The sequence below is a fragment of the Gymnogyps californianus genome, chromosome 11, assembly GCF_018139145.2.
Source record: "Gymnogyps californianus isolate 813 chromosome 11, ASM1813914v2, whole genome shotgun sequence".
Taxonomy (NCBI): Eukaryota; Metazoa; Chordata; class Aves; order Accipitriformes; family Cathartidae; genus Gymnogyps; species Gymnogyps californianus.
This window is the reverse complement of record NC_059481.1, coordinates 14,674,810-14,701,005: the sequence shown is the minus strand read 5'-3', so window position 1 is coordinate 14,701,005 and position 26,196 is coordinate 14,674,810. Positions and strand designations below refer to the sequence as shown.

General features: G+C 43.4%; 1 protein-coding gene across 1 annotated transcript in view; it reads left to right on the top strand.

The window, feature by feature from the left end:
* Positions 1-25,795, top strand: part of CEMIP (cell migration inducing hyaluronidase 1) — a 55,600-nt gene extending 29,805 nt beyond the window's left edge. The window contains exons 13-28 of the mRNA XM_050903451.1: positions 151-356; positions 3,670-3,739; positions 4,596-4,724; positions 5,440-5,525; positions 8,313-8,444; positions 10,454-10,489; positions 10,581-10,736; positions 12,261-12,441; positions 14,170-14,385; positions 15,309-15,520; positions 15,994-16,179; positions 16,888-17,092; positions 17,902-17,988; positions 18,303-18,460; positions 21,521-21,621; positions 22,558-25,795. Coding sequence (XP_050759408.1) covers positions 151-356; positions 3,670-3,739; positions 4,596-4,724; positions 5,440-5,525; positions 8,313-8,444; positions 10,454-10,489; positions 10,581-10,736; positions 12,261-12,441; positions 14,170-14,385; positions 15,309-15,520; positions 15,994-16,179; positions 16,888-17,092; positions 17,902-17,988; positions 18,303-18,460; positions 21,521-21,621; positions 22,558-22,685 — 2,289 coding nt within the window. The 3' untranslated portion in view covers positions 22,686-25,795. The remainder of the gene's footprint in view (positions 1-150; positions 357-3,669; positions 3,740-4,595; positions 4,725-5,439; positions 5,526-8,312; positions 8,445-10,453; positions 10,490-10,580; positions 10,737-12,260; positions 12,442-14,169; positions 14,386-15,308; positions 15,521-15,993; positions 16,180-16,887; positions 17,093-17,901; positions 17,989-18,302; positions 18,461-21,520; positions 21,622-22,557) is intronic.
* The last annotated feature ends 401 nt before the right edge of the window (positions 25,796-26,196 follow it).

The following is a 26,196-nucleotide window of genomic DNA, read 5'->3' as shown; positions in this document are numbered from 1 at the left end:
CAGAGAGTGATCTTGCTTTTGTTTTTGCTTATACACCCTGGGTTCAAGAGGGTACTGAGGTTCCTATCTGCCATTGCTGTAAAGTTTCTTCTTATTATGCAGTGGCTGAAGCATGAAATCTGAACACTGACCTTTGTTTTGTACGTGCAGGTGAAGGATGTTGTGGGTTATGATGCACTGGGCCATTGCTTCTTTACGGAGGATGGACCAGAAGAGCGCAACACATTTGATCACTGCCTTGGACTGCTTGTTAAACCTAGCACTCTGCTCCCCTCCGACCGAGACAGCAGGATGTGCAAGCTGATCACGGAGGGCGCTTACCCGGGATACATCCCTAAACCCAGGCAGGACTGTAGGTGAGTGGGAGCCTTCCTTTTCGTCTTTCTTTTCTTTGCAGGACTTAGCCATAGAAGATAGCATTATGTGTATATGATTATGTAGTCATCTGTAGAGGTCTTGGCTGCATGCCCCAAAGGTTGGGAGAGCAGTCTCCTTGGGATCTTTATACTTGTGCTATTCAGATGCCTACACACCTAGGGTGTAATTTTCATTTTTAGCATGAAGTCAATTGAGATGGTTCCTACCTCAGATATTGAAAATCTCTCTTTCGGAGTACACAGTGATGCCTTGTGCCTTATGGAGTCTTGATCCCAATGGCTCAGCAAAAAGTTGCTGAGTTCAGAATGGGCTGTGTTCTGACATTCGTGCTCATCTCAAATGATAGCTGATTTTGAAAATACTCCCATTAATTCAGAAGTCATTATTTGCGAAGAACGGATACTGTTTAATGATAAGGCATCGGCGTTATGCATTCATTTGGCACAGTCTACCCAAACTGTGGAGTGAAACCAAAATGAAATAATAAATGCAGTTTAGCACAGAATTGGAACTTGATGATAAAAGATCAAAGACTGTATACACCCATTGGATCTCTAATAGTCTGTCTGTACATGAGCTCATGAAAATGTTTCCATGAGAACTTCCCAAAATTTCTATTTGCTACAAACACTGTATTAAAGTTGAAAAATGCCGAATGCCTTTCATCTCCCTCTTTGCAAGATCCTTTCCTCTAAGTGTCCTTGCAGATCTGCCAACTGAGGTTTAGATGAGGATTATAAAAGCATTCGCAATAAGAAGAGATTTTACAAGTTCCTTTTGCAGTTCTGTTGCCTTGTAGAAAAAAATCAGGTGAAGTATAGAAGAAACACAACCAGCTTGGCTGCACAGTTAAACATTAGAATTTTTTCTTAGGGAAATTCATGGGTTCTTCATTAGCAGTAATTTTTAAGCACAGGTTAGAGAAATGCCAGTCACAAATACTGTAGTTGTAGTTGACCCTGTCATAAGGCAGGGTATGGACTCACTGAGCTCCTGAAGGCCATTCTACCCCTTCTTTCCATGATTTTCCAGCTGTTTTTCTGCCCCAAAATCAAGTTGTACAACCTAGGTATATGATTTCATTGCTAATTACTGGCTGTTCAGCGAACATACTCATTTTGATGCATATCAGACAGCTAATTAGCTTTCTTTTTCTTCCCCCATCGCCCCGACTCTTCTTGAGAGAGTACTAAACTCTTAAAGTAAAACCTGTGTGCTTAGCAGCCAGGCAAGCAGATCCCCAACTGTGGTCCAGGGAGCATAGTAAGTGGTCTGGAGCAGATCTGTGGAACCACATTGTTTTCAGACTGTTTTCCATTAAAAGCTGGACATCAAGCTTGCCTTTAAGAGTTTAAAACTGATGGTGGATCATCTTGAGGACAAGACCCCTGTGCAACAGAATGGGAGGTCTTCCACAGTGAAGATTTGTCTTGAGACCACAGAGCATCGGTGCTGTGTTGAAGCTGCTGGAAGACAGGAGCACTTCTGCCCGTAGTCCAGATTTTTCTCCAGGAATTTACTCTGCTGTTGCTGAGCGGGGGGGGGGGGGGGCAGGCAGGGGGGTGGAATCTACACTAAAAAAAAGCTACATTTCTGACCCACAAAAAGTCAATGAGAAAGTCTCTGGAGCCAGACTTCCATCCTGAAAATGGGACAGTTAGAAGCTGATTGATGCCTAACAGCTAAAAATCTTCGGGGGATTTCTTTTATTTGGAAATACTCTCAATCTGCTGAGACTGTTTCAGTATCACCCATTCTGTCCTCAGAACAAACTGGGGTTTTGTCCAAAGAAACATATTTTTAGCTTTTTAGTTTGGCAAGGGAAAGAGATGAATTCATGCAATGCTTTTTTTCACATCTGTGTTTGTTTATAAATTACACTTAATGTCTCCATTCATAAAATACGAGTTAATCAACCATTGTGCTCATTTTCCACTGATAATCCATTTAATAGTCAGAGGGACATATTTTGTGTCATTTTGAAGACTGTTATATGAAAAAAGCGCTAGGAATGATAGGTGGAGCTCTAATGAAAAGGTCCTATGGTACTTTGATCTGCCATGTCTTCCTTATAAAAGAATTCAAGGTCTGATCAGGAAAATAGTTTGTTTTGTACTGGGCTCGTCCAGCCTGCAAGTGCATGAGTACACTAACACCTGGGGCAGCGGCCAAGGCACCCAGCGCAGGGACGAGAGACAAGCGCTGGCTGTGGCTCCGTCAGCTTGGAAGAGGCAGGCAGGCAGCCGCTGCCAGAAATTAAGACTATAGGATTGTGCCAAATGACACAGTAACCTGCCCAATCCACATGGCTCTGAGGAACGGGATCAGGCTGAAAGACAGGTCACTGTGGAAATATAATGTCCTTGCCCTTGCGTACACAGCAGGAGGTAGTCTAAATAATCTCAAATTGTTCCTTTCTAGGCCAGTCCCATGCCTAAAATAGAAAAATTTTGCTATGTTTTCATGATAAAGTCGCACAAACGGAACTTCATCTTAGGCCAGCAAAATCAGTTGGCCTAAAGCCCCCATGAAGCCCCTCATAGCAAGATTAAAATAGACATAAGGGTTCTGTAGGTTCATCCCCTGCAGGAGGGCGAATCTCACCCAGCAAATTTGGGGAGCCAGTCTGCTGGTTGTAAGTGCTGGATGTTTTTCTCCCAAAGTTCATGTGCCTGTTGGTTAATGAATGCTGTATGCCACAGGATGGGCAGCGATGGATTGATCTTTCCTCCGTGATGGGAATCTTTCAATTAAGAGTCTCTTGTGTGCATTAGACAAATGGAGTCCTTTTGTCCCAAAAGAAATGCATAGGAGGGTGGGAGCAAATAAAGTTAATGAATCACAGCAGCTCTTGGAAAAGGCAGGTACCGGGGTACACTTGGAAAGCCCTTAAGAGGCAATTTGTTGGGTCTCTTGATTAAACAAGTCTCTAATGAACCCGAGGGCTTATTTGGGGGCAAAGTTCTTTTCTGTGACTTGTGCAACAACATATTTACCTTATCATAAAACATGATTGACAACTGACAGCTTCATAGCAGGCTTGGAATTGCAGTCAAAATTCCTCATTTAATGCTCGGGGTTTTAAAAGATAAGGCCATGCTCTCTGTCAAACCGCAGAGGACACATGTGGTATGAGAAGAGAAAGAAAAAAAACATTCCCTTTGCCCCCTAGGCAGGACCCCTTATCTGGGGAGTTATCGGTCCTGCCTGTACTGGGGGGAGTTGATCGGTGACTCTGGTGTGTGTTCCAAGTGTCATTTTCATGTTATTCTTTGTTTTCCTGACCTGCAGCGCTGTATCCACCTTCTGGATAGCCAACCCACACAACAACCTTATAAACTGTGCAGCTGCGGGATCTGAAGTGAGTGCAGAAGTTTCTTATTTGGTAACAACTCAGACCGGTTACAGCCCTGCAAGGCTGAGGCTCTTGCTGGAATAAAACCTGCTTCTGTTACTCAGGCATTTTTGAAACTGCTCAATCAAGACATGTATTAATGTGGCTAGTGCTGCCAATAAAAAAATAACGCTTTTCCTTTTGCTCCACTTCTTGTCACTTGCTGTTTCTAGAGCTGGATGGCTTTAACAAAAATTCCCAGCCTTTGCACAGTGTGCAGCCTGAATAAATTAAATAAATGTGACTGTGGAGTCCCAGTGAAGTCTTTGGCAATGATTCTGTTGATTGCAGTACAGTAATGGTGCTCTGAAATTTCAATCAGCACTAATGCTAATTCCACAGGAATTCTTGGTCACATCAGGAGCCTTTATTTTCCTACTAAGACAAATAAACAAGCAAACCAAGCCTTAGACAAAGAGATGTGGTCTTTCCAAAGCTTCCAAATCTAAGTACCTAGATTCAGGCTCCTAGATACATTTTTAGGCAACTAAATAAAAATGATCTATTTAAGATCCGCGCATGCAGTGATAGGAGGACATCAGTGTATGTATGTGTGTTATGGATTTCAAAAGTCTCACTTACAGCTTCAATATAGATGTCAAAGCTTAACTTAAGGCAGCTTGAAGATGCGGGAGTGTGAATGTGAATGTATGTGTGTGTTAAACTCTTTGCTGCATATAGTTATACAGGTCAATGCTGCTAGCTGTGATTTGTCCTGAAATCTTCTGGCTTACATCTTGTGGCTTTACTGATAAGTCCTTGGGCTAATGTAGACCAGCAAAGAAGTTCAAGCAAAGTCTCAGATGTCCATTCTCTTTCTCAGGAAACAGGCTTTTGGTTTGTTCTGCACCACGTACCGACGGGGCCCTCAGCGGGCATGTATTCCCCCGGCTACTCGGAGCACATGCCGATGGGGAAATTCTCCAACAACCGCGCACATTCCAACTACCGGGTGAGTCTGCACGCAACGGGAACGCTGCCCTCGAAAAAACCACCATCTTCTCGCTCCAGCTCTTTGGGTCTGCAAGCTATTAATGCCTGTGCTTTCTGTTTCACTAAAAGTTACTGCAAGCTTGTTTGTGTCTGCAGATAAAGCAGCTTGCATGCTGGCGTGGGAGCTCTCAGAGTCAGCCAGCACCCGCTTCACTTGGCTCTTGGGCATTCAGAGAGGCTCTTCCCTCTGCTCAGGCTGCTTCTCTGCTTCTGCACTCCTAAAATAGTGCCTCCAGGAGCATCTATTGGCAGCTTGTCTAATTATAGACCTCAACTGCCAATGTTAGCAATTAACTGAACAGCTTCTAGAGGGATAAATACAGGCCGCTGTGTCTAATCGCCTTCTCTTTACTTATTTACCCTTAGCATGCTGTGTTGTGGGGCTGTGTGTTACTGTTACTGAGTGCTTTAGTCTGCAGCAGGGTGTTTTTGTGTATGGGGATACATGCATTTACAAGAGAGGTGCAGTTTCTGGAAATTTGCAGCAATTTGCGGGGGTATGTGCAAGTCTGCATAGTCCTGGCAGCCCTCTGTTTCACATGCTACTAACACAAGCAGTTATTAGGATCGTGTGAGTGACTGTGGCTTAGAACAATTGGAGGTAGAGCCTGGAGATGGAAAGAACTGTAGAGTATATAAATATACTGTAATATTGCATTTCTCTTTTCTTTTAGGCTGGAATGATCATCGATAATGGCGTTAAAACCACTCCAGCCTCTGCCAAGGACAAAAGACCTATCCTGACACTGATTTCTGGGAGGTAAAGTGTTTTGCACAGTTTGGTTTGGAAGACTTCTCTATAGCACTGACTGAAAGCTATGAAATTTCCCCCAAGAAAGCTGACAAGAATCATTGCAATGCCTTTGGGGTGGCTTTTATTGAGGAAGGGTCTTCACTTTTAGATTTACCACTTTGTAACTTCATCTTCTCCATTCCCCTTCCTAAGGGATCCCCAGCACCCACACCCTTCTGGTTTTGTCCTTGCTCTTTAGCTCTGAGCTGAGCTGGCATGGATGTTACCTCTGCCTTAGGGTGTTCCATTGACTTTTTTTTTTTTTAGATAGGCAAGAAAACTAAATGCTGTCTGGTCAACAGCCCCGCTGGGCAGAACTTGCCGCAAGAGTTTCCCAGGAATAAGAGATTAAAGTATTTCCTGGGAATGCTGTTGATTTTCTTCATTCTTTTAGGATCTACTTGAACAGGGAGTGCTTATGTGATGGAGCTCACACTTTGATTTCAAATTTCTGTCTAGTTCCAAATCTGACACTGCAATAATAATTACAATTAAATACACAGAGTGACTCTTCATCCCTGCTGCTGGGCACAGCCTCTGCGTGGCATAATGGAGTCATTTAGAAATACTGGAAACCTCTCTATAGAGCCTATCATGTTGGCAGACCTACCATAGTCTGGTGGCTTCTGAGAATCCCCACTCTTTCCCCAAAGCTGGCCCCAGCGAGGATGCTGATGTAAGCAGAGGGCTTCTTGTGGGCAAACTGTATGAGCATAAGGACCACACTTGCACCCTTTTATCTCATTAGAGGTTGAGTCTGGCTCTTAACTTAGTTACCAAGCCCAGGGAGAGAAAAGGACTTAAATATTCTCAAGTTCCATAGTTTTCTTTCCTGACAGAGCAGTTGCCTCCAGTTGTACCCAACCTGCATTCCCCCACAACTGGGTTTCTTGACAGAAGAAACCACGTAGGGAAGAGAAACCTGCTGAAAACCTCTGCTCAGCAGGGGAGAATGAGATTTTTTTTCCTTTTCTCCTTTCCATCTCTGGGGCATGGGTTACCCAGACTGCTGTAGTCACGCACTGGGCAAGCATTGCAGGGGTGGGATCGGTCCTCCTCCCCAGGGGAACCCAGCCAGCAGCTCAGATATTAGTTATCTGGTGACCCACACCACCCCAGTGCCCTGCCTAGCAGCTGATGCTAAAAGATGTTCAAAAGTGAATATTATTTACATTATTTTAATGCTCAATTAATTTAAATGATTAATTCGATGATAAAAGTAACTGCTAAAAAAATAACTTATTAAGAGCAGCCTACTCTGCAAGTACCTCCGAGTTCTCTTGGGAGCCTGATGCTGCTTTTCCATATAGCTGAACACGTGCCTTGGGAAACTGCCTGCTGCCACGGGCGCAGTAAGTGATTACAAAAGGCAATTTGTCCCTTGCCATACAAGGGCAGGAATGACCCCAGCAAGCCAAGCAATTCATAATGCAGTCAGGTTTATGCTCGGGGATTGCCTACCAGCACAGGCTGCAGCTCAGATTATTTATACCGTTTTCTACTTTTCACGTGTCAAGACTGAAAGACTGAATAAATGATTATGGCTGGACTGGCTGGGGCAAACTTCGAGGTAGGCTGGACAGTTACAGGGTTGGAGAGATTATTCTGCATTCAGTTACAGCATTAAACGTCTGAGTCAAATTCTGTACCCTGTAGTGTTCCTCCAGTTATACACGGATGTGAATGAAACTGGAATCCATCTCAAAACATCTGTATTTAACAACGTCTGGGGAATTCACAAGGGCTGATACTAAATCTCTCTCTGAAAGCAGATTCACAGTGATGAAGCTGCCAAAGCAATATTCATTTACTGGAACCCTATCAGCCTGATGCTCAGTTTTAGATTGATATGATGGCTTATTAAGCAAAGCAAAGCGCTATTGAATAGCTGTTAGCGATTTGACAGCTTGGCCTCGCTACCCATTGGTGAGGCATGAATTTTAATCTCTGGACCATCCGTTGCTGGCAGAGTTGGATACTCATCTGTCAGGTTTTCTAAGCTGTGTAGTATGATGGAAGATGCTCCTTCAGTAGCAAAAGGGAGAGCTGTGCCTCAGGACTGGGTAGATGACAGCCGAGCTCAGCATCACCGTAGCGAGCCAGATCCTTGCTCAGATCCTGTGGCCCAAGAGGTGGCTGACAGGCAGCAGCTGAGGGCACACATTGCTGCAATTTCCACTTGTGTCTGCTTTTTTCCTACATCAGGCCAATATTTCATCATACTTGAGAACTTCAGAGTTAATAAATCTTGTACGTGTGTCCTGGGTAACATATAGTGGGAATAGTGAAGGACATACTCTCAGCCCCTCTCCAAGATGTTTTAATTCCTTTCCACAGCAAGGAAAAATTGGCAGTGGTACTCATTGCCACAGTATAGCCAAGGTTAGGAGATAAGAATGCTCAAAAGGGAAAACAAAAGGATATTTACCTAAATAACAGGAATATGCTAAAGGATAAAATATCTCAGACTTTTGGGAGCAATAATAAACTTTCCATGCTTTCAGCAATATATCATCAATACAATAGTTGAAAGGTGAAAGGAAACTTGGAGCGGGTCTTTACAACTGCCTCGCCTGGACCGTCCTTCCCTCGGCAGTTGGGCCTGGCCATTGCTGCTTGACTAGACACGCTACGTGGATGGACTGTTGTCCCAAAGCTGTTCCTGAGTTAGCAGAAACCAGATGTTTAGCAGGGCCATGCACCGAGCAAGGCTACCTTCCCTCGCCAATCTTTCTTCTCTCCTTCTGGTTGCAGATACAGCCCACACAAAGATGCTGATCCTTTGAAGCCCAGGGAACCTGCAATAATTGAGCACTTTATTGCCTACAAGAATCAGGATCATGGGGCCTGGCTGCGGGGTGGAGATGTGTGGCTGGACAACTGCCAGTGAGTTTTGCCTTATTTCAACTCTCGGAGTTCAGCCTGGTGTTTATGGCGAGCATAGCTGTGGTTCAGACTATTTATATCGCTTTGCACCTTTCATATGGCCAAGATTGAAATAAAGATGAAACGTTAAGTAAACACAGGCATTATTTTGTACAAAAAAATCCTGCTTTGTCTGAACTGAAGATCCCTCAGATGATTGTTTCTCTGTGTGATGCTGACCAGCATTCAAAAATGGTCACATATACACAGACAAACACAGACACACAGATGCAAATAACTAAAAATAGAAACTGATTTTTTACATTAAAAATGAGGTGCTTTGAAAAGAAAGCAGCAAAATCCACCACCTTCCCCGGCTAAGCCTGGTCACAGATCAGTTTTATGTGGTTCACTGTTATGCTGAATAAGCAAGTACTGACGAAGCAGACATAAAACTATGCATCAGAGCAGCAAGGGAGAGAGACTGGGCAAGTGTGTGTTGTGCTCTTTGAAGGCTGTTTCCTACACTGGTCAGAAGAGATATTTGTTTTGCACTTGAAAACAGATGATCTTCTATGGTTTCTTTTGCTGAGCCAGGGTCTTGATATCAACCTCAATAAAGAAAGAGGAGAAAAAGGAAAAAGCTACTTTATGAGGCATATTGTGATAACCCTAGTAGGAACAGCTGTCATGCCGTTATCTGGTGTCCAATTCCCGGCCAGAGCTGCCTTACCTTCGAGTGACCCAAACTTCTGAAAGCAACCGGTGGTATAAGCTGGCTCTAGTGACCGGCCAGGATGGCGAGAATGAGACTGCAGCAGAACAGTCAGAAATGTAATATTGAGTAATACAGTTTGTGCTTCTAACGAACTTATGAACCAGAAGTATTATAGCCCACTGCATGGCCAGCAAGTGTTGTCTTCACAGATCACACTCATGTCATTGAGAGATTTACATTGCTTATGGAGCAAATGCAGCGTATGGTCGTTGCTAAAAGACCGAGTACTTTATCGGTTTCCAGCAGCAAACCTATGAGTGTACGTGAATTCGAGGAAGCAGCCATCAAACTGTAATTGTCTTTATAGCCACAGTAATTTCCATTTCTATTGCTACAAAAAGACTTATGTATTACATTAACAAAACAAATGTTAATGTGGCATGCAGTATATAAACTACGGTGTGCGTTTATGGGGCTGGAGAAAGCAAAGGGGAGGCGATAGCGTGTCAAGGGCTGCCACCTACAGACAGAAGCAGGACAAAGCTGGGTTTTACTCTGCTGCGGGATCTCCACTGGTGTTTTTGCTGAGATCAGTGATAGACGTGTTAAGAGTGACACCGATGTGAAGATACCATCAAGACTGACTCAAACTGTCATATTAATTGTAGCCTTCCTATAAGCAGGAGTCATGGACCGACAGTTGTGATTTATCTCATCGAAAGCTTGGAATTTCAGCAAAATGGAAAGACATTTTAATCTTTTTTTTTTTTTTAATAAAGAAGATCTGATCTCTATCTTCCTGTTGATGAAAGAGAAGCCAAACTTCTTTGTTTTTATAACAGTTCCCCTTGTAAAGCTATTTTATGGAGGCAGTATGTGATACATGAACACAGGGCAGCACAGAGGTGTGTGTAAGGCAAAGCACTATTAAATAATAAAAGCTAGTTGGAGTGAGAGATAAGCATGATCTTTTTACCTAACAGTGAAAAAAGCGTGGTCATTAGACACAGGGAAAAAGCTTTATCAGACAAGTAAACTATGCCCAGTGATCACCGGCTTAATCTCAGCTTGGAGCAATCAATCAGGTGCACGTCTGCTCCTTCATGTGATCTGCATATACTACAAGGTGTGCCAAAAGACATGTTCCAAAACTGGACAGGGAACAAACCTGGAAAAGCCTGAGTTCCCCATGAGCACCGTTCAGTAATTAAGCCCTGCTGTCCTCCACCTCCTTGGTTTGGTTATTTTAGTTTGTCATGATAAAACAAAGCAAACCCAAACCTCTTCTGAAGCATCTTTCTTCTCTTTGCAGGTTTGCTGACAACGGCATTGGCCTGACCTTGGCGAGGTGAGTGTGGCGCAGGCTGTGCTGCAGCCTGGGGCCCAGCTGGTGGGGATGGGTGTGAGCAGCCCCCTCACCTCCAGCCCTTCCCTCCTAGTGGTGGGACTTTCCCTCATGATGACGGCTCGAAGCAAGAAATCAAGAACAGCCTATTTGTTGGTGAGAGTGGAAACCTGGGCACCGAGACGATGGACAACGAGATCTGGGGACCTGGAGGTCTGGATCACAGAGGAAGGACCCTGCCCATCAGCCCGTAAGTTCAGCTCAGCACATCAAAGAACTCACTGTTCCCACTCTCAGCGCAAACTCCAGCCCAGTGTGGTTTCTTCAGCACTGTTCGGTTTAATAACCATTACACAGAAAGGATTTAGCTTCATGTCTCCCGATCCCAAAGTCCTCACTGCAGCTGCTGCTGGCAGGTACATACTTGCAGGCTGCCAAGACAGCATCAAGCTCCTCTTTCCTTCCCCCTCCCCTTTGCAAAGAGAGTTGAGAAGACAGCAAGAGGACTGTGTGCCAGCTGGGCACTTCTGTGTATGTGGTCAGCAGTGGTTGAGCAATGTGGCAGTCTCCATCCAGGTCAGCTGCCAGCTTCTCGTAGAAGCCCTTCCCTGGGCTTGAACTGGCCCAGATGTGGTCACAGATGTCCTCAGAGCTGCTGTTACTATTGCTGCTGTGCTACAGGAATTTGATGCCTATGTTAAATAGTTTTGAAATGACCAGTGAGCTTCGTGTGTGGCCTCGTCCTAGACCTTAGTCCTACAGATTGCTTTGCAAGTGCAATAATGTTTTGTTGTTATTCCTAAAAACATAGTTATCCTAACAGTAGCTCTACAGTGAACAAACAACTCAGCTGATTTTTTTCTGCCATATTATATGCCTCAACTTTGCGTGTCGGTAGTGATACAGGAGGCTTGTTATTAACTATAGTAATAACGAAAACCCAATCTGCTACGACTCTCCTTCTAATATCCTTTATGCATATATATGTGGGCATATCTCATCTTGGGTGTTGTGTGCAGAAACTCAGAGGGACAGAACAAATGCACAGGAGCAGGCAAGTCTTGTCTAAGGGAAACCATTCATATGAGGAAGGGATCAAATTTATCATAAGTTTATCTTATCTTAGCCTCTTAAGGAGTATAAGCATCTCATTCACTTAATCAGTGTGAAAAATGGTGTCTTCTTTACCTTGCAGATGATATCAGAAAAGGCTGTTAATAAAGGTTCATTAGTCTGCCCCTTCACCTCTTTTCAACCCTATAGATTGTAAGACCTTTCCTTGTTTTCAAATCCATTTTTTATTGCAGTTAAGTTGCACTGTTTCTCTCCAAGTTCCTTTGAAAGATGTGGTGGAATTTCTTTTAGGCCTGCCGTTACTCAGCCCAAGGAGTCTGCACGGCTCTGATGAGTTTCAGGTTTCACTGCTGCAGAACTCATTTCTGATGGCAAACACGAATTTATTCATTTTTATGTCAATGCTTTGGCATTGCTGTAAGCTCCTTCCCTGGAGGAGCACAGACCAAATAAAGATGATCTGTTTAGACACAAGAGAACTCGAGCTGAACTTGCAAAGATAAGAGGACTTCACAGACCTAAAAAGGAGGGAAATCCCTTCTCTTCCAAATCATGAACTCAGGAGTCATCCTAAGGGCTGTGAAAAATGCAAGCAGCTGAGAAACAAGTGTTGTGGGACTGTACATGTCTAGAATACATTCTCATCCTCATGCTAATGTGTCATGACCAAGTCTCTCTGTCTCGTCCAAATGTGTTTTAGGGATTTTCCCATTCGAGGCATTCAGTTCTACGACGGACCGATCAACGTCCAGAACTGCACCTTCCGCAAATTCGCTGCCCTGGATGGCCGGCACACGAGTGCCCTGGCCTTCCGGCTCAATAACGCCTGGCAGAGCTGCCCCAACAACAACGTCACTGACATTCATTTTGAAGACGTCCCTGTGAGTTATCCTTCTCAGAAAGGCCTTTTCCAGTTGGCTTGGAAATGGGGTTGTGGGCAAAAAGGGTGCAGCAGCCTTTAGGAGAAAACATGAGATCTTCAGGAGGTTGCCCATTGTCTTTGCCAGAAGTTTAACAAAGAGGGCAGCAGCTAAGAAGAGAAGATTGGATGGGTGAAATAACAAGAAAATCCAATTCTCTGACAGGTTGGCAGCAAAGCAGAAGCAGGCATCAGTTTCAAAAAAATAGTGACATTCAAGTGAAAATAATTTCCATTTCTGTATGTCTCAGAAACTGTGAAATAGGGAGAAGAATATGCCCCTTTATTTTCAACAGCAGTATAATATTAAAGCAACAACAGAAGGAAGTCTGTTGTGGAAGCTCTAACTCACCTAGAAGCAGAAAATACTGATTTTGGGAAACAGCCAGTGAAACTGAGCCGATGCAGGGTAATTCTGCAGCCCTGCACACCAGGGTAATTCCATGGACTCTGGTTCTGCAGACATAAATGAGAGCAGAGCCCAGCCAAAAGGGGTCTGCCAAACTTGGAATTACAGTATGAACTTCTGGGTGCTGGTCTGAACCCATCCTGGGGTCTGTGCTTTTGGGTTATTTTTGTATTTGTTTGCACAAATATGTGCTAACTGGTTTGCTGAGGTTCACCTCTAGCAGCTGTTAAATCCAACTGCCAAACATTACAAACAAATAAATAAATAAAGTGGTTGGGACTGAAATGATTTGGGTTGCTTAACTTTCAAAAAATTAGCAGACTTACTCGCATGTCAGGAGAAGTGCTGACTAGCGATCCTTGTGCCAAATAGGATGGGAAAGGCAAAATTCCCCTAAAAGTGTTGGTCGGTCACTCTCTCACATTGCACCAGGCAGGCTGGTGACATGCCATTTATTTATGCTGGATAAAAATATCAGTCAGAAGTTGCCTGAGCGGCCATTTCCCAGGGGAGGCTGCTGATTATTCCCAGCATCAGTGTGACTTTATGTGGCTTTGGAACCTTAAAAACATATTAACAGACAATGAGTGAAGTGGCTCTAGTGAAATCGCCCTGTCTCCTGAACCTTCCTCCAGAATTTTAAAACAAACCTTCTCACAACTGAGGCTGAAATTCTGGTTGTTTTAGCCTTTCCCCCTTGGTCAGCAGGGAAATCTGTGTCTGCTCTGTCTGACAAATCAAACACACCTTTCAAGTGTGTGACCCAGCTCTACACCGACTTCAGGCTTAACGAAGAGGCAGTGTGCAGGCAGAGGCAATCCTAATATGCCCATACCAAATGGCACTGATGTTCCTGCCAACTAACAAGACCAGCTCAGCTGAAAATGATTTTGGTGCTTCCATCTTTGGATGGTCAGTTTCAGAAGCTCATAGTTTTATTACCACATGACTGCTATCTCAGAGGACCTGCAGCCCCAGACTTCATCTGGAGTCATGAGGCCTCAGAGGTGTTGAACATCAAGCCTACAATGTCCCAAGCTGAGCAGCCAAAATCTGTGGCCATCTAAAGAATGGTGATGTTAGTGCATACACAGATTTCTTCATGCACAAGTTGACCCACAAACGCAACACTATTTCTTGTCCAAGCTACTTTCCAATGCCAAATAAAGTCAGAAAATGGGTCCTTTGAGCCACTCTAGTGACCATAGCCATCCTTTGCTCTGTACTCTTAGTGATGAATTCCTTTCTGGAGATGTAAATGTGTTTCACTGTTTTGTTTAGATTACCTCAAGGGTCTTCTTTGGAGAACCTGGCCCCTGGTTCAATGATCTGGATATGGATGGTGATAAAACATCAGTTTTTCATGATGTAGATGGTTCTGTGTCAGAATATCCAGGCTCATACCTGATAAAAGAAGATAACTGGTTAATCAAGCACCCTGACTGCATTGACGTGCCTGATTGGAGAGGTTCCATCTGCAGCGGGCACTTTGCACAGGTAAAGCTGCTTACCTTGCAGTATCTTTATCACTTTATTTTATTTTAAATTTCTTGGCACTGTAAAGCTTGACCTTTAGACATGGACTTTCTTCAGGGCGCTCAGGGTTTATTTAGCTGCATGTCTGCACAGGTGGCTTTGAACATGAGGATGCTGTGGTACATTTTCAGATACTTTGGCCTTGACTGCTAACAGCTCTAACAACTTCTGCCTGAAGTCCCCTAAGAGCTCCATGAGCATTAACAGATTAATATTCATACATCTATGGGCTGTCGGCTAGTTATTTTTCCTTGATTTATGGAGGGAAGTGTTGCCCACAGTGTTATGGGAAATGTGCTGAGCAGTCGAAATTAGACTTCAGCTCTCATGGTCTTTCATCCTGTTGTGTAACCACAAAACCATTCTTCCTACCACACGAGCCCCGAGTGCTGCTGCCTTGAGAGAGTCCTCACTTTCCTCTGATGAGTAGCGCCTGTTTTTGTCTTGGGTGTTGCAACTGTTGTTTTTTTTCTGTGTAGTGCCACTAAAGCCAATTTCCAACCACTGAGCTGGTTTTCATGCTTCTGAAATCCAGACAGAAGGGTCCTTGTTCAGCAGAAGTCAGATGTCTGAGGTAGATGCTGTCCCACTGCTGAGGGTTGCCACTAACGCTGTGAAGTACTTCAGCCCTACTGCAGGCCTGTTTGAAGCCTTGACTGGCACATACTCTTGAACTCAATGGATGAGGAAATGATCCTTCTTTTTTTCTGAAAACAGTTTACTTTTTGTTGAAAAGGAAGCCTAAGAAATTGAATATAAGTGTACGGCATACAGGTCACTGCTGAAGTCACAGGCCTCGCACCAGTTCACATCTATTGAATAGCTGCACCTTTAGTGTTTTACTGTCATTCATTAAACCCTTGGTGATCTTCTTTTTCATCTAGATATACATCCAAGCCTACAAGCCAGCCAACCTGAAAATGAAAATAATAAAAAATGACTACCACAATCACCCACTCTACTTGGAAGGGGCTTTGAGCAAAAGCACTCATTACCAGCAGTATCAGCCAGTTATAACACTGAGGAAAGGCTACACCATCCACTGGGACAAGACAGCCCCTGAAGAGCTGGCCATATGGCTCATCAACTTCAACAAGTGAGTGATCCAACCGAATTCCAACATTCCAGCCCAATAATGTAACTGCACATTTTTAATGGGTGAGGTCATCACCTCATGAGCTCTTCCAGAATGAACATGCTTGTTCCAGGAAGTCCATTGAGTTCACCATCTTTCCATTTGACATCTCAGATTCCTGTTTCCTCCCCCGGGAAGCCCTGCAAGATAACACGGTTCATTTTTAGAAGTCTAGAGCTAATTAATTCCTGGTGCATGGAAGTCACAGGTGTAGAAGTCAGGAGCAGATCTGACCCACATTGCTTAACTAAGCCATGGTTGTTATGTCTAATTTACGTCATATTGATTCATCCCAAACCATTAAAATTTTAACTGGCCAGGAAAAAATTAAGTTACATTTCAGAGTGAGTTATTTAGTTTGGCTTCTAGCATGCCCAGGAAAATAATAGTCCTGTGTCGACTTGTTATAATGTGGGTCTTTTTGCTATTTTTAGGAACGACTGGATCCAAGTAGGGTTTTGCTATCCTAAAGGGACGACATTTTCCATTCTCTCAGACATCCACAATCGTCTCTTGAAGAAAACATACAAAACTGGAACCTTCTACAAAACCTCTCAAATGGAGAAACTGGAGCACAGATATCCTAGCAAAGGATACTACTACTGGGATGAGGACACTGGGTAAGGAAGCAGGCCTTCCTGATTTGGACACCGCTTTGGGAAAGGTGTTGGAATCGTGAGCCGTTTGGCTAATGCCATCAGCAGGGATCACAACAAAACCAGAAAGTCTTTCTGGGAATGTGACCAGCGTTTAATTTTCCTGGGACTCCCACGGCTGCCAGTCATTCATAGCCTCTGCTGCACTGCCAATTACTCTGGGAAGTGCTTTGCCAAATGAATACAAATTCAAAAAAAAAGACAAAAGCAAAGTGCAGACCATCAAACTGAATGGGAGACACACCCAACCCTTTTTGTTTTGAGCAGCAACCATTTATAAACACCACGACAGGGATGCACAGGAACTAAGACTGTAAAGCCTGTTATTTTCTTTTAAAGAATTAAAATAATGGGAAAGAAAGAAAGACCTAAAATGCAAAGCATGTATTTCTACTTAAATGTATCACTATAAAATAGAGCTCAAAGGGAGTTCAGGTGTCATCTCATTTCTCTGTCGTAAGTTCCCCGACCTCTCCAAACCATTTCTGAGATGTGTCCCCCCTTTTATTTGCGTGTGGTATGTTGAGCACTATAAAATGCAGACGTCGGCACTGAGGGTTTGCAATGCATATTATTGCAAAGCATTAGGAAGGAGTCCACCAAAACTGGGAGTTAGTCATTTTTTGCACAGAAGTCTCAAGGATGCTGTTCACTTTTCTCTCCTACCTGCAGGCTGCTGTTCCTGAAACTCAAAGCTCAAAATGAGAAGGAGAAATTTGCTTTCTGCTCTGTCAAGGGCTGTGAACGAATAAGGATCAAAGCTGTGATCCCAAAGACGGCTGGCATCAGTGACTGTGCAGCCATGGCCTATCCCAAGTACATTGAGACACCAATAGTAGAAGTGCCAATGCCTAAGAAGCTCTCTAGTGCACAACTGGTAAAGTAGTTGATTTCTTATCACAGACTTACTGTAAATCTGTAGTTCTGGCACATATTGTGCCCACAGACATAGAAAGACTTTGTATCAGGTTCAGTATATCCTGTGCCTAGTTTCCTGAAATGGTTCAGGCGTGAAATAATGTGAAACAGATTCTTGCACGTGCAGAGAGCACAGGTCCTCAAAGGACAGAGCCACCCAAGACTTTGGTTGAAGTTGGATACTTAAGTCTTTTGGGGCTCTGTTGTGATGTGCTGTGCTTAAAAGCACAGGGTGAAAAGTGATGAGCTGGAAGACAGGTTGGTCCAGGGAATGTGATTCTGGACACAAGGTTCCTTGCCTGGCCTCCAGCTCCTCCAGGCTGTAAGAACAGGAGTGTCAGAGAGGGGACTGCATAGCTGAGTGTCTCATTCATATAATGCACAACACTGTATCCTATATCCAATCCAGTCTGGTTCTGCAGGAGGGAGGGGGATATTTATCTGGTTTTTGTGTTTTTTTCACTCATCACCCTTGAAGCAGGAATGCACGGCAAAGCCTCAGAGAATTATGTGTCAGCTCTGCAAAGTGAGAATCACTTATACTCTGCCATTTGGTGAAACAATTTAAATGCTGACAGGATGACCAGAGAGGTTACTATTGTGCCCAGTCTCATTAGCAATGTAATTTGGCAAGTCAGTGCTTATTACGTAGCTTTCTTGTTGATTGAATTTCAAGGTTTAAATGCTTTCTGAAAATGCAGCGTTCAGGTAATGGACATCCTCACTAGAAAAACTCTTTTCTCTCCTTTGTTTGTTTTTTGTAAACAGAAGACTAAGGACCACCTACTAGAAGTGAAAATAGAAACTTATAAGAAACAGTACTTCCACCTAAAGGATGACTTTGCATACATTGAGGTGAGCAGGTCCTGTCAGTGAACTTTATGGGACAAAATACTAAGATACTTGTTTCATTTTTATGGAAAACTTGCTTACAAAGTTACCATGGATAGTTAGAGTCGGGTCACTTCTGCTTTGTATTTTGCAAAAAAAAATGGCTGTAACTTCCCCTTACTAGTAAAAATGCAGGACAGCTTGACCTCAGAGATCTTGAATTCTGCCTTTTGATATAAAGAGCAGTCCTGTGGCTCAAGACTATCAGTGTTTCTTACAGGTGGTTGTTTGGAATTGTGTTACTGTGATAGATCAAGAGTATTTTTCCCCCCGCACAGGTTGACGGTGTCAGGTTTTTCCTCACTGATGAGGGTATCCAACTGGTTGTGATCAATGGGCATCATGGAAAAGTTGTTGATCGAGTAACATTCAAAAACTCAATTCTACAAGGAATCCCAGCACAGATAGAAAGTTACGTCAACAACATCAAAGATCAGTGAGTAAATAATCTGGTGTTACTAAGGTGCAATGTACAAGAATGCTGTACAACACTCATCTTTTTCCTGGTTTTTGTCACCCCACATGGGCCAGACTGACAGGGCTAACAATGTGCTTTTGTACCTGCCGACTCCAATAGAGTCCAAATGTGAGCAGGACGTGCAGGCAGCAGAAGGATGCAGACTCTGTGATTTAGGAACTGACTGAGCCCCAGATAAACTGCAGAGCTACATTTGATTAATAAACTGCAGGTCTACATTTATGTTGTGGGTTGCAGACAAACTGCAGACTTAAATTCACAAAGCACTTATCGGTACAGATGTGCACAGTTTACATTTTTCTATTGCCTGCATACTCTCTCAAATCGCAGAAAATTCCACTAATAAAATACATTCCTCTTTGCACATGTTCCCTGCCCAGACCTAAGGGCTGGATGCTTTTATTTTTTAAGTGTCGGCAGCCAGAAATGCGGAGTTTTGCAAGTGGGTGGTAAGTAGCCGACACGTGTTCCTGCATCCTGGAGGACGGCGGCTTCGTCTGCTGGAATAAGAATGGGCACAACATCAGAAACCCTTTAACCAAAGGGGTTGTTCTCATATTAGTTTGTGGAGTGCTATTGGGAAATGAACATATTTCATTGTTATTAAATCTGTTTTGATTTGAAATCTGATACATAACATTTAATACAAATATGATTGCTTTGTTGATGAATCATCTGAAATAGCTGTGGGCAGATCGACCGGATATTGCTCTGGCATTTATTCTAGAGACTTGGTGCAAGTTTCAGCAGAGTGCCACACAGGTGGATACAGATGTGTTTCTACTATCTTAAATAACTGTGAAGGTTCCAAAAAACACATGGACTAGTTACTGCAGAGAAGCATGGTAGTTGCTCACTTTTCTTTCATAAAAAAAAATAAGAGGGCTTTCAGGGAGGCTATCATCCTCCTTTGCAAAAAATGCAGTCTCAGTCCTGGCTAAATCCAGCTCCTGGATTCTTTCTTACTTTAGAAGACTGAATCGTAGTTAGACTTTAGGTGTATTTAAGTCTTTCTGAGCCTCATTGTCTTCTCTGGATTAGTGTTGGAACAGGATTAGGATTAGGATCGGGATTAAGATTAGGACCAGAAGTTGACCCAACATGGTTAGCACCTCTCAGGTCTCTCTCAGCTGTGTCTTTGCAAGGATTGAACCCCCAAATTATTGTCCTTCTTTCACCAAAAGTTTTCCCAGCCCAACCCCTGCAGGCCTTTCCAATTTGATCAGGCACGGGCTTCAGCTATAGCCATGAAACATCTTTCATCCGTTTGCTGGATGAAAGGGTTGTTCAGGTTCAGACGTGGACACCGTACAGCCGGCGGGACTGTACAGCCAGCAGCTTCATGCCACCTCCCCGCCGCGATGCAGAGCACGGACTGCACAGAGAGATGGTGCTAGCAGAGGGGAAGGGGCCCCACCGGCCTCGCCAGCCTCTTGTGAAGAGACTGCTAAAACAACTTTTAGATTTATGGATTTGGGGATGTGAGAAGAGGTGTCTCCAGCAAGGACAAGCCTCTTCGTTCATTTAAGCAACTCTCTGCAGGCCAAATTCCCGTTTTTTAATAAATCCATTTTTCTGATGAGTTTCCCAGGGATACGAAAACAAAACATCTGGTGAATTTATTTTAAACTTCCATAGCAGGAAAGGCTTAATAGAAAGTAATGATTTTAGTGAACTGAAGGAAGAAAAAAGAGGTGAATCAGCATTTGCGAAGTAGTCAAAACCAGCCTGCCAGCTCAATCCACTCTTGTAAGCACTGGAGCATTTTAACACCTCAGGTTTATTCTAGGAAAAGGCCTGATGACTCTTAACTCTTTTGCTTCTCTTGTTCCTCTGCCACCACCCGTTGCTATTTTCCCGTGAACAGTTCCAGTTCCAGCTGAGGTGTTAAGATGTAACTGCTGCACTCAGTAGTTCAGGGCTTGAGCTCTGCAGGAGCTGTTGCCTAATTAATTTTAGTGACTTGTGTCCACTGTGATGCCTGGAAGCAGACCCAGCCAGGCTCTCATTCTGCAGGACTGCAAATGCCATTTGAGTCAGGGAAGTTTCATTCATGGAAACCCTGCAAGGTGGAATGAAATAATTTCATCTAAGCAAGTGTTTGCTCAATTACTGTCGTGCAGCTTTAATTAGGAGGTAAACAAAGATGACATCCCAGCCCCACTGAACTTAATAGCAAAACTTCCACTGAACTCACTGGAGCGTAGCTGTTCCTCGATAGGCTTTGAGATAACCATTGGAGGTGTTTGTGCACCTTGTAGGAAGTAATGAGCTTAACTTCACTGAGTGTCCTGTGCTTCTCCCCAGAAGAGTCTCATTGCATGATTATCTCTTCATGTTTAATTTGGGTTTTTATTCTACCCATCTAGAATTAAGCCTAGACAGTTACCGAGTTTTACCCAAGCATTTACAGATTTGCATTAGCTTAACGCACTTACCTCATGTCTTTTGTTTATCACTTGGCATTTGTAGAGGACCCCAACAATTTTGAGGTGAAATACAGTACATGCAAGTAAGGCAGTAATAGTAATAGTAATAGTAGTAATAATAATAATAATAATACACTTTTTAAGCAAAAGCACACTGAAAATGAAGGAAAAGCATCAGGCCAGCAAAAGTCTCAAATAAGTGAATTTCTTCAGGTTTAATCTGCTAATGATGAAAGAGCAAGAAATTACTTGAGACTTGCTAAGAGCATCCCAGGGACAGCATCTTCCTTTCTGAGCAAAGCAGGATGGAACTGCTGGTTGGAAACATTTAAATCATCCTAGAAAAGAGTGTTTAAAAAAAAGAAGTGAATTCTATCTGCTTTCTAATGGGTTTTGCATGATTGGCAAAGTGAGTATATGACTCAACTGTTGGAAAGCGTTGATAAAAGCCATTAAAGCAGAAGCCACTGTAGTTCATGGGTGTCTGAGTCACACAGTTTCCAGCTTTGAGTTACCAGTGCTCAAGACAGACAAGTGAGAAATGTGTTCTGACTCTTCATCTGTTTATAAATGGCTTTGTTTCCTTCAGCTCCATAGTGCTGGTGACCTCTAAAGGAAGATACATTTCAAGAGGACCATGGACTAAAGTACTGGAGAAACTTGGAGCAGAAGAAGGTTTTAGGTTAAAAGGTAACCACTTTTCAAAAATGCAATTCTAAACCCCTTTGATCTATTCCCCTCCCACGGTTCCAGTAAAGGGACCTTTTTTCTGCTTCTAAAGTTTGCCTTGCTTGTTTCTATCAGCATGTGCTCAAACATCCTGGGATCAGTCCTTTATTTATTCGGTAAGGTTGTATCCACTGCAGCTTTGGATAACAGCGCTCAGTTTAATACTGTAGATGGAAAAAGTGCTCTGGCAGTTGTTCTTAGAAGTAAAGAATTCAGGCGTTTTGATTTTCCAGATTCATTTTAAATAAAACAGCACTTTAACAATAGGAATATTGGACTTGTTTCCCACTAAATGCCCCAAAACAGGATTTTTTACTTGTCTGAACTTATTTTTGGCTGGTTTTCTCTTGAAACAAAATTCCGACCTGATGGCACAAAGCATATCAATTTCAAAGCATCACATATTGCACTAGAATGTTGCTCTGTTGTGCACGTTGCTCTGATCAGCTCTAGTTGTGAGCTTTTGGCACGCTTTCCTCTTGTGTGTGTGTATTATACTGACTAACGTAGGTCTTGTCTGTTGTCCTGTCCTCATCATCCCCCCACCTTTCCCAAGCAGACAAGGGTTTTTAGTATAACCACCATGCAAACAATGATAGCTTCAACAGATAGCTCAAGCTGCCTGCTGGGAAGGATTTTTCCTTCTCTCTTTCTCCTCTGCTGTGTATCACATATTGTTAATTGATGGAAGCATACAACATGTAAATAAAACTTTAATTAAGCTTCATTAGGACAGTATTTGTTTAATACCTGGAGAATGCATAATTGGCAAAGTTTGTGTGCACATGCGTGCCCTTCTGCACCTGCATCCACCCAGCCATTGGGTGTAGCCACGCACACGGGTGGTTTTCTGGTGCAGCCCTGACACACTCCTACTATATTTGCTCTGATTTGCAGAAAAAATGGCTTTTGTCGGCTTCAAAGGCAGCTTCCGCCCTGTCTGGGTGAAGCTGGTCACTAATGAGGACTCAGCTAAAATCTATCAAGCACTGCCAATTCCTGTGGTGAAGAAGATGAAATTATGAGGACACACTGCTCTGCCTTCTGGCTGCCAGCACTGCCCCCGTGGGACGGACTACTGACTGCTCACCACAGGCACCTTGCCAGCCTGCTCCAGAGGTGTAGCATTTTGTTGTTGTTGTTGCTGTTCAAAAGGAAATCTTACTGTAAGTAGCTAGAGTGGCCACATGTGACAGAAAAGCCTTCCTCTGTGATCAGCGTATGTTCTGTGATCACCAGCTCCTCGCCGGTTGACTTGCTCACCGATGCCATGTTGACTCTCGTGTTACTAAGCAAGGTTTGACCTGTTTTACAAGGTGCTGGTTTTATCAGCACCCCTGTGACAGACTAACTTATGTGCTGCCTCTCGAAGGGGGAGTTCTAGGTCTGAAGGCCATCAAGGATTATTGCTTTTACCAGCCTCTAAGTTGTCCAAACACTTTTTTTTTCCCATAGTGTAACTAGCTGCTCACATAAACATGGAATGCCAATTCAAAGGCTGGTTGAAAATCTAAGATAGAAAGAGTATATTTGAATGATTACCTAGATGCTGGGAAACATAACTGGACAGTAAGAATTCATCCTAAAGCTTCTATGACGTTTGCTCAAGCTCTTTGGGATCTGTGTTGTACATGCTAGCCCACGGCACATAGTTGGGGAAGAGATGGGAGAAGGGGCGGATAAAACATGCCAGCAGAGACTGATGAAACCACATATTTCTGCCTGCTCAGAAAACTGCATTTCTCCTATGGATCAAGGTTTTTTAATAGTGGTTGCTCAAATAGGAAGTTTTCCTTCAACAAGCAGCTGTAGGCTAGAAGGAAAGCAATGTTAATTAGCACATACATTTTCTCAGCCTTTCCCATACAGTCCCTCTGTATAATAATGGTCAGGATCAGTCTGGAGGGTTTATGGTAGCCAGTCAAAGCCATCCTGTTCAAGGCTTCCAGGTTTTATCTGGGAATACTGGGACTTACCTTATTCAGCCTCAAATAGGGTGAGCGGCCCCCGCCTTTCCAGGGAGGTCAGAGGGAACAGGATCAGACTGCTCTGCTGTGTGTTGCTTTCTGATCCTGTCCTCAGGCTTAAGGGCACGAGTGTCTTGGTCCTCCTGGAAGGGTTACATGAGATCTGGATGGAAGGTGACAGAGGTCTTATCAGGTAGCTGAAGTATTAGAGTGGGAATCCGCATGCACTGGTTGGATGTCTTGTACCTCCTTTCCCCCTTCTTCAGAGCAATATCTGGGTAATGAAGGCAGATTAGCATGAATCGGGACTCCTACGGGGGCATCTCTTGAAGCTGGGAAATTAAATATTATCTTGTAAAACATTGTAAGCACTTCTAGTGTTCAGTGATATTTCTGTCTGTTGCTCAGAAATGCTATGAAGGCATCTCTGGAGGCTGTGGCTATTCTTAAGAAATCTAAGGGGGAGAGGGGGGCTGTAAAAGATAGGGTGACGAGCTTTTCAAAGCACATAGAATGTCAATTTTGCCAATAGTATCTGGGTTTGTTTCCCCACTTTGTCTCTACCTGTCCCCATTGCTACAGAAATTATTCTAGTTGCTGATGGTTACTTCTTTTTCCTCTGTTTTAATTAAAGCTCATGTAATTGAGTTGCTTTTTTTCCACAGTATCCAAAATGCTATCTTGCAGCTAGAATGAAAGAGCAAGGATTTTGTGTGTCATTCCAAAGGCTGAGCAGGTGTTGCACTCTGTAAGCCTGGTTTAGATCAATTGCTCTGAAAGTCAAAGCAACCATGAGCAAAATTTAGATAATACTGTAGGTTACATTCCCCTCAAGCCTCTCCTGGGTTTTGAAACTGGAAATGTTCTTTTCAGTCTTATTATATAGTTGTTTTGAACTCGCTGAATGTCATGTGTATTGTATTTAAAAAAAAAAAAAAAGAAAAGTCAAGCTTTCCCTCCCTTGCTTCTCAACAAGAGTCTGATCATGGATGCTCTTTAGGCATTTGTGCTGTTTCCAGAATGAATGGGCAACGCTTGTAAAAGGCAAGTAAGGTGGGTTGTTTTTTCTCCCAGTGTCTTATGATGGCTTGGGGGTTTCACAAACTATTCCTTGAAAAGGTCAGTCTCACTTGTGGTTCAACCATGATTATCCAAATGTCATTTATCTGATGTTCTCTGATAGCCAAAAGAGAGCCAGATCCCTGAAGTCGAGCAAATAGACTAAAAAAAAGTCCCTTGAGTACGTTAGTCTGGGTTATCTAAACCTCTTCGCTGTCCTGAGGCAATTCTGTTGATATCATTGCACCGGTGTTAGCGGAACACACTTGCTTCCAAGAGATGGACCAAAGCCAGACTATTTCTTTCACGAGCACTTAACAAACGGTGGGCAGGAAAGCTGGGCTCAGAATGTACCTGGTTTGGGATTTGGCTTTGTACGACCCTCGGGGCAGGGGTTGCCCTCTGTGGTGCAGTGCTTCACTGGGCCACCCTTCTCCTGCTCTCTCTAAGCGTGTAAATGCCCGGGAGGATCGTGCCAGGTGGGTCTATCCCCTAGACTGGTTTGTTCAGCTTCTGCGAGCACGCTGCCTTTGTGCTAAAGTGTAGCTTCTGATTCTACTATTTTGGGAATTCTCAGGGTGAAATCATAAGACTTGGCTCTAGGAAAAACTTTTTTTTCTTTCCTAAAAAATCTCATCTTATTAAGAGTAGAAAACTTTTAAGTAGCTTGTTCCATCATGCAAAGCTTGTCACATGGGGTCTGGTTTGGAGCTAGGGTGGGTCTCACGCTGTGAATACAGAGTACGGGATCGCTGCAGGCTGTAAGCCTGAGGGATAATAGAGCATCGTAGCAGTGTAACGGGGCAGCCACGCCTGTGAAACGCAAAGAGCTCCCATCGACCTTTAAGGGATGAAGTCAGTGTGTTGCTCTGAAGACAGAACGAAGCCTAATACCATCACCAGTCAGCAATAGTTTTGTGCCATATGATTCCTTTTTAATCTTCGACTGTTCTAGAAATTGCACGTGCACATTTTGACTAGTGAATTACCTGACTGCTTGTTCTTTGTACATCCTGTACAATCCCTGCACAAGCTGCAGTTACCCTCTTTGTAAGGTTTTATTACTGCAAATGTTTCCATGTTTGCCTACACAATTGCCATTGGAAGAGTGGGGGGGGGGGGTTGATTGCATTTTGTTTGTTTGTCTATTTGTTTGTTTGGATGTTTGGGTTTTTTGCCTCTGTTCGAATGCTTGTTTTACCTGTCACCGAAACAGCTGGTCCTTTTTCGGAGTTAGATGTTTGTACATTTTCTTATAGACTTTCCAATGAAAAAAGATATATTTTCTATTAATTTATTACAATGGCACTAAGACAACTAAATTGCAGACATATGAAGCATTTTTACTGGAGTTTAGCATTGTCCAGGTTGTTAAGGAGGTCGGCAATATGTCTTTTCTTATAATCTGCTTTGCACTTGAAAGCTCTCTATGTCCGCAGACCGTGGTAATGCATTGACTGGTTTATGATGACAAGAGCTCTTGGGACATTGGTTCCAACAGATTGTGGCT